General features: G+C 53.0%; 1 protein-coding gene across 2 annotated transcripts; it reads left to right on the forward strand.

Moving 5' to 3' along the window:
* The first annotated feature begins 1,610 nt into the window (after window positions 1-1,610).
* Cited1 (Cbp/p300 interacting transactivator with Glu/Asp rich carboxy-terminal domain 1) lies at window positions 1,611-6,348 on the forward strand. 2 transcript variants are annotated; one of them, XM_028775801.1, is made up of 3 exons: window positions 1,611-1,752; window positions 5,050-5,174; window positions 5,720-6,348. In XM_028775801.1, exons 2-3 carry the CDS (start codon window positions 5,115-5,117, stop codon window positions 6,272-6,274), a joined length of 615 nt encoding a protein of 204 aa, XP_028631634.1. In that variant the 5' UTR covers window positions 1,611-1,752; window positions 5,050-5,114; the 3' UTR covers window positions 6,275-6,348. The 2 variants fall into 2 exon arrangements, with proteins under 2 accessions (XP_028631634.1, XP_028631635.1); XM_028775802.1 differs by lacking the exon at window positions 1,611-1,752 and adding an exon at window positions 1,943-2,285.
* Window positions 6,349-7,876: the final 1,528 nt, after the last annotated feature.

A 7,876-nucleotide genomic window follows, 5' to 3' on the forward strand; every position in this document is an offset into this window, starting at 1 on the left:
GTTCCTTTTCTCAACAGGAAACTAGGCACAACCCACAGTTCAAGTGGGAAACTGGTGTGGGGAGTGTGGTTGTTACCCGGGTTCGAGTTGGAGCAGAGTGGGAGGGAGCAAGCAATCAGCAATGAAGAGAGGCAGCTTTCCAGCCTAAGGGGGGGGGAGGGAGAGGGTTTCCCTGATTATCCAGGGTACTCACCCCAGCTTCCACCAAATGCCAAAGAGGGGCCTAATTCTGTGCCTCCATTTGCGCCCCCTCTTCGTCAGCAAGCCGGGCATTTCATCAACAAACACGACTCTGTTAGAAGAACAAATTAAGGACACTTGAGATCCAAAAAAATAAAAAAAGAAAGAAAGAAAGAAAGAAAGAAAGAACAACTTCAGGTCTTCAAAGCCAATTAGAAAGACACAAGACACAGTGAAAATGACTCTGTAACATTCCTCCCCCGTTTCCTTAACATTGTACTCTTTCAAAAGACCTTGTTTTCCAAACAGTATCAACTGAATTTTTGAAAGGAGGGAGTGGGAGAGGATAGGATGAGACTGGGGGAAGGCTTGATTAGAGGGGGTAATCTTGGTGGCCTTCCTGCAAGGGGTGAGTGAGGTGAGAGTTTCTAGCCACAGGGAACATGCCTTGAAATAAGAAACCCCAGATCTCTTTCAGTAAGGATTTGTAAGACAACGTACCAACACAAGAAATGTGCTCTCTAAGTGCAAAATGTTATTCTTGCTAGATGTGAATAATTATATAATCATAATAAAATAACCTGGCATCGTGGCAAGAGGAATCTCTGCGAACTCTGTGGCAAGCTTTTCGAACCCGCTGCCTGTTCTTGGCTTTTCCGTGAGCCATGTGAGTTGCATGCATGCACCTAGCCCCACGGTCCGGTAGAAGAGCATTTCCCAGCATCGTCGCATCCTGCCAGCCTCCTTCTGCCCTGGATGACCACAGAACAGAAAGCCTTGAAAACCAACCTTGGGCCTTGAGGAAAGCCACTGCTGCCATATGATCCCTCTAAGTGCCCCTGAACAAAATGTAGGGAGTTTAGGGGATAAGGGACCCTCCAACCTTGGCCATTCCACGATGAGACGACATAGCTCAAAGAGAGCAAACCAGCTCAGAGGAAGCCCTGCAGAAAACTAAGACCTGTGCTTTGCCTACACCGTCCCGTGTGCGAGTCTCTCTTCTGGATCTTTCCCTAAGCCAACAGCTCTTCTCTCTATCCATTGAAGCCCGTCCTAGCGACCCGCTTGATTTAGGTCAAAAAACAGACACTAACAGCTCTCCCTCGCCTCGGTGAAATTACTAAGTGGAATTTATTGGGCAAGTCCATGCAGGGTGGTGGGGAGAGCCCACGTCCCAGGTTCGGGCTGCCATCAGTTTTAGAAACACAAGTATGGGCCAGAGAACTGGGAGAGAAGTGACCAAAATCAGAGACCAACAGCTCCACCCCAGTAGCTGCGTCGTGCCCCCAGGGCTGAGGGACAGGAGGAGACGCACGCACTCTGTTCCCTAGCCCGCCCTTTGCTTTCACAAGATCCACGGTGACTGCACCAGCTCGAGCGCCTTTAAAGGGCCACACACGCCAGCCGCCGCTATAAAATGTTCCCGGCGGCACAGCTGCAGAAGTGCGCTGCTGAGCTGCGGTGAGGAGGCTCGCTCCGCCCGGCTGCTCCTCCCACAACCTATCTGCGCGGGGCTGCTCCTGACAGAGAGGACCAGACCAGAGGAAGGCACGGCACCCGCTCGGGCCCTCCGTAAGTATCCAGTTCAGATTTTGCTACCAACTCGCCCACGAGCCAGGACATGTGCTAATAATGCTCTAAGCCGGTTATAAAGACGTGAAAATTGGGGGGAGAGGGAAAAAAGGGGGGAAAGGGGTCTGTCCTTCCTGAGATTCCTAGCCGAGGCCAGCCTGCTGCTGTGTGCTTGTGCGCCAGGGCTCTCCGGGCTGCAGCGGGGGCTTAAGAGCCGGGTCCCCGCGCCGAGAGCCAAGCGTGGTGGCTGTGATCGCCACCGCCCCGGAGTCCGGGCGCCTAAACTGCGGGCCGGCACGAGCGCGGGTCCGGTCGGGGCTGCTCGGCGCTGCCCGGTGCGGTGCGGCGGCGCGGCGCGGCGGTGCAGGCTTTTCCCAGGCGCCCTGGGGTCGGGTGGCCGCCCGTGCGGCTGGGGGCTCTGTAGCTAGCAGTTCGCAGCGGCCGCGGCAGCGTGCGTGCCAAGAGGTTCGGGGCTGCTTCGTCCGCGCCCCAGCCCGTGAGCGTTCCTCTCCCGGGCGGGCAGCTTCGCGGAGGTAAGCCGGGCCGCCGGGCAGGGCGCTGGGCTGGACAGCAGAGGCTAAGGGCGCGGCGACGGCCGAGCCGGCCGAGGGGCTGGGGGACTAGTTTGCTGCCGGAGCTGCGGGGCAGGGGGCGGTAGCCCCGGCCGGCCCGCGGGACGCGGAGCCCACTTGTCCGGAGAAACCCGCAGCAGATCCACTCCCGCGCCCGCGCTTTCCCCAGCTCTGCTTCCCCGACTTTACCATTAGCCTGGACTGCATCAGGCCGCTCGGGGGCCGCACAAAGCTCTTGTTTTCTTGGGGGCTGGAGGCGAGCAGGGCTTCTGGCTGAGTTCAGCGGAGCTGCGAGCTGGAAGTTGGAACGTTCAGGCAACTTGCTTTCCCCACGCAGCACGACCCTCGTGCACACGCCCCTCTCGAGGGGAAGCGGCCGCGCGCGGCGCCCGGCCTCTGCCACGCGGGGCGCCTGACCAGGGGTGGGACAACTAGTCAGGGCCACGCCACTTTTAGTGTTGTGACCTTGTGTTAAGTTATCGCACCCCCTGGCACCTGGAATCTTTGCTAGCCTGCTGGGAGCAGCGGCAGCATCGGACGCTCCGAGGGCGCTCGGAAGTGTCTGCGAGGCGCGCGAGCCACTGCCGCTGGCGCCAAAGTGCGCCCCCGCGCGCGGAGACGCTGCGGGTCCCCAAAGTGCGCCCCCGCGGAGACCCGTGCTTCGTCGCCTCTCTGCTTCCGAGCACCTGAGGTAACGGAAGCTTGGAGCCCTCCGGCACTGGTGCTAGCTCCTGGCGTGCAGGGCTCCGTCCGGCCAAGCCCCCGCCGGTGGCTCTCTCCGGGCGCGTCGAGGAGGCTCAGCGAGCTGTCCGTAAACAAGGGGCCTTTAGTTTTCAGGTGGCGATTCTGGCTGGGCTGCTTGGAGCGCGTGCAAGCCAAGCCGCAGTGCTGTTTGGACATTTAGATTTCTCAATGGCAATGGAGGTGGAGTATACCGGTTGGTGTCATTTTTAACTTTTGCTCTCGGGACAGGTTCGAGACCCCCCCCCCACCTGCGGCTCTCTTCTCCCCTCCCTCTCTCCCTCTCTCTCCTCTTCTCACCCTCCATCAGCCGGGGCGAGGGCCTTCTCGGAGGGCGGCCAGGCGGGGCCAGGCAGCGGGAGGCAGGAGGCGCGAGCCGCGGAGTCCGCACTTGTTGCGCGGCATTTTTCGCGGAGCCTCGCTGCTGCTTCGCAGCACTTCGTGGCTCCGAGCAGACCCAGACATCCGTGAACCAAGTTTTTTCCCTCAAATGGACGGAAGGGGTGGGGTAGGAGACAGAAACTGGGGTTGTTGGGTGAGGGTGGGGGATGCAATCGCCTCTTAGACGGGCTCCCGAGCTTTCCGAGAGTCTCGAGCTGGCGCGCCCCGAGGGAAATGTTACAAGGGCCTGCCTGGCGAGCCCACACCAGAACACATGCACTTTCCTCCCCATTCTTGTTGCTCTTGGGTTTTTTTTTTCTTTTGTACGTTGGGGTACGGGTGGTGCACGGGAGAAAGAAGATGGATATGACGGTGAAGCGACGAGGAACTTGAAATAGTGGCAGTACTGGCCCTCCTGACGACGTCAACGCGCGGTAGTACCCTTGTCTAGAGATAGACTGCTGAAATATCCTAGGGTTGCCTCTTCAGTCAAGCATTGGTGTGGGACCCAGCAAGTGCCCCTCCCTCAGGTTTTCTCCTTTGCTTCCATCCTTTCCCCCAGTAGGCCAATGTTAAATGGGGGAAAAGAGGGGGATAATGGTAACTTTAGAGGCCAGCACATTCATAGTGACCACTGGGAGTAACAATGGGGGGGAGAGTCCTAGCAAATTCTAGCCCCTTTGAGAAATGGCTATTGGGGTCCTCAAGATGATAATGCTAGAACATGTGAGGCTTATAAAAACACATTTTCAGGAAAACAAGAATTTTAATTTTCTGAATTTGAGCTGGGTTTGTTTTGTTCTCTCCCCCCTTCCCCCCTCCATTCTCCTATCTCTTCAGCACTTGGGCCAGAAAATCATTTCTTTAGAAGCCATCTAAGTAAGTTCAGGTATGAAGACTTGGCCAGTGGTTAGGAGAGGTCTGTGGCAAAACTGCTGCTGTTGCGTCCCTGAAAAAAAAAATATGGGATTTTCCCTCCAGGAAGAATCCTTCTCTCAGCCACACATGGGTGTGGCAGTTATGGCCTCTGGGACACTTGTCCTAGGAAAGCCCAATCTAAGAACTGTCTTGTAGGAGCTTGAGATATGGAGGAACTGAGCTATTCCCAGCTATTCTGTGGGGTTCCTGCTGCCTTGAGGTCTCCAGAACACCCTGATCTGCTGACTTCTTGTGGGCATGGCCCAAGACAGGGCTTTGGAGACTTTCTACGCCTTCCTTGTCCTGAATTCTCATTTTTCCCAGTCCCATTGAAGACCTGGATGCTAGTGGTCCATTGTCATGGCGTACTGCTTTCTCAGGGACATGCCTGCTCTCAGGACCAGAAACAATGCCACCCCCTACCTCTGGACTCGGAAATAACCTGTATGAGTAAATGTTCATGTGTCCTCTCTTGGCATTGTGGGTTACAGTTAGACGCTGGCTGAACAGAGAGAACATGCCCCTGGCCTCTTGCACGGCAGAGTTGCAGCTCTGACTCTGCTCTCGGCCCAGGTGTTTTGAGTTTAACGCTATCAGCATCCTTGTGTAGCTGAATGGATTCACCCCGACTTCAAATTTTCTAGTGTGTCCTTCACCTCTATTATTTCTTCTCTTTTACTTGCAGACCAACCGTCCCAGCTGGCATCATCAACTCACACCAATTTATTGGACTTCTGCCCAGGCTCTGAAATGCCAACTATGTCGAGGCCTGCACTTGATGTCAACGGTGGTACCACCTCTGGGAAGGAGGTGAGTTTTGTCATTTTACAGATGGAGATGCTAAGGCATGGAACTTTAGGGAAGGAGGTCATGCACCAGGCCTTCCTAGGTGTGGCCTGTAGCCAGTGTGCTTGACCAGAGAAGATACAACAGGGCTTTGTCTGGGAGAAATGAGAATAACTTGTTCAAAAGTGGTTAAATCAAACTCACTAGGGGTGTTGGAAGAGACAGCAGGAAGTGGGTCAGAGAAGCAGAATTGGAACAAGACCACTGTGGTAAAGAGATCATAGTGAGGCTAAGAAGAGAGAAAACAGGTTGCCCTTTTTAGACAGGGGAGCACATAGAACAGCAGGGGAGGGGGGCCCACTTCCAGTAATGTGTTCTCCATTCTACAGCTAGGGTCTAAACTTAGGAATCAGAACCACAGTAGCAAAAGAAACCTACCTGTCCAGGGCTCTTCCTACCACCTACCCACTATCTCCAAATATAGAGCATTTAGGAGCATTCCAGATCCCATGAATGCCAAAGAGAAAACCAGGAGGATAGCTACTATGGCATGCCTTTCTGTCTTCTAGGATGCCAACCAGGAGATGAACTCTCTGGCCTACTCTAACCTTGGGGCGAAAGATCGCAAGGCAGTGACCGTCCTGCACTACCCTGGGGTCACCGCAAATGGAGCCAAAGCCAATGGAGTTCCCACTAGCTCCTCTGGATCGACATCTCCAATAGGCTCTCCTGCTGCCACCCCTTCTACCAAACCCCCATCCTTCAACCTGCACCCTACCCCTCACCTGCTGGCCAGTATGCAGCTTCAGAAGCTTAACAGCCAGTATCAGGGGGCTGCGGCAACTGCTGCTGCTGCCCTTTCGGCTCCAGCCCTACCTGGGGAGGAAGAAACCCTGCAACACTGGGTCACTGGGACCCAGAATGGAATGGGAGAATCACTGGGATCAGTCTCTCTTCCTGCTGGTGCCCAGGGCCCTGCTATCATTGATTCTGACCCAGTGGATGAGGAGGTGCTGATGTCTCTGGTGGTGGAATTGGGGCTAGACCGAGCCAATGAGCTTCCCGAGCTGTGGCTAGGGCAGAATGAGTTTGATTTCACTGCAGATTTTCCCTCTGGCTGCTGATGCCAAGTGCCCCTATAAAATGAGGGAAAAAAAGCCACCAATTCTGTTGTAAATAAAAGTTACTTGCAAAGAGATAACTGAGTGGGTGTGTTCTTCATAGGGGTCTAAAGTTGGGGGTTGCAATTCTGGGGTTGCAAGGGCCTGAGGGGTGTGGGGAGGCCCTTGCCTCTGAACTGCTACTACCATCACTGCCCTTATCTCAAGAGTCTTGGTGCTTCGCTTCAATTTTCTAAAACTCCACACTGTCCTATTGAAGGTTGGTCACAGAAGTACCTGGTGGCCAAGGCATTCTAGGAAGGCATGCAGCTTCCAAATTGTCTTCAGATACCTTGCCAGCATCATTGGCCATGTGGCATATGCTCCCAACTCTAAAAGCCAGCAATCCAGGGTTGCATCGATGGCTCAACAGTTAAAAGCACTTACTGCTTTTGCAGAGGACAGGGTTTTAGTTCCTAGTACCCACATGGTGACTCACAACCATCCATAATTCCAGTTGCAGGGGACCTGACACTTTCTTCTGACCTCTGGTGTTAGAGATGCCTGTGGTACAGTTATATACAGGCAAAACACATACACATAAATCTTTTTTTTTAAAGTCAACAACATTCCTCTCCTCCAAGCCTAGAAGACTCCAAGCTGGCCTATATGTCCCCTAATTCCTACCTCCTTGGCCTATTCTGTGTGAAGACATCCTGTTTGGGCTGGTCTCTCCAACTTAAAAAGTACAAATGAGACCCAGCCTTGATCATTTCAATGATCAGAGATCTCTTGAGGCAGTGACTTCAAAAGCATGCCAAGTGACAAGATATTAGCACTGCCCCAGATCCTGGGTCATAATGCAGCCCTTGTATGGGCTAGAAACTGCTGTCCACATTCCAAACTCCTGAAGATGTTCTTCCTTGAACACTGAAAATTATTAGCCTCTGAGGAGCAACTTGAGGCTTGTCCCGTAGTGAGCACATTCAAGAAGCTTACTAATAAAGGCACTCATTGAATTCAACCCTCCCTGAGTACCTGCTCAAGGTCAAGAATTTTGCTAGACACTGGGAACATGAATTAGAAAAGGTTTGTGCCTTTGAGTGTGTTTCTCATCTCAGAAAGAAGGGCACAAACATTGCAATAAACCAGTATTCTCCAGAAAATGGGAAACAGTGTTATCTGATCCCTGAAAAAGAAATAGCTCTATCTACCTGGGATGGTTGGGTAAGGTGTTCTAGTATTGAACTGATCCCTTTATTTATTTTCACATATCACAAATAATAAATATATAATATGATCTTGTAAAAAGAAAAAAGTAGAGGGGCTAGGGAATGTGGCTTAGGGTACAGCACTTGCATAGTATGTATGAGTTCTTGTGTTCCAGTCCCAAAATGGAATGGTGCAAAAATCAAAGCACCAGTTAAGAAGTAGAAATTTGGGTTGGGCAAAGGCAGGCAGATCTCTGTAAGTTGGAGGCCAGACTGGTATACATAGCAAGTTCCAAGTGACTCAGGGCTACACAGTGAGAGCCTATCTCAAAAAAGAAAAAAGAAAAAAAGAGAAAGAAAGGAAAGAAAGAAGGAAGGGAAGGAAGGAAGGAAGGAAGGAAGGAAGGAAGGAAGA

This window comes from Grammomys surdaster, unplaced genomic scaffold (genome assembly GCF_004785775.1).
Source record: "Grammomys surdaster isolate TR1022 unplaced genomic scaffold, NIH_TR_1.0 260, whole genome shotgun sequence".
NCBI lineage: Eukaryota > Metazoa > Chordata > Mammalia > Rodentia > Muridae > Grammomys > Grammomys surdaster.

Bases quoted from the DNA above. Each gene is read 5' to 3' on its own strand.
- Cited1 (XM_028775801.1), top strand. From the start codon at position 5,115: ATGCCAACTATGTCGAGGCCTGCACTTGATGTCAACGGTGGTACCACC. The intron at 5,175-5,719 runs GTGAGTTTTGTC...TCTGTCTTCTAG, and splicing joins GTACCACCTCTGGGAAGGAG to GATGCCAACCAGGAGATGAA.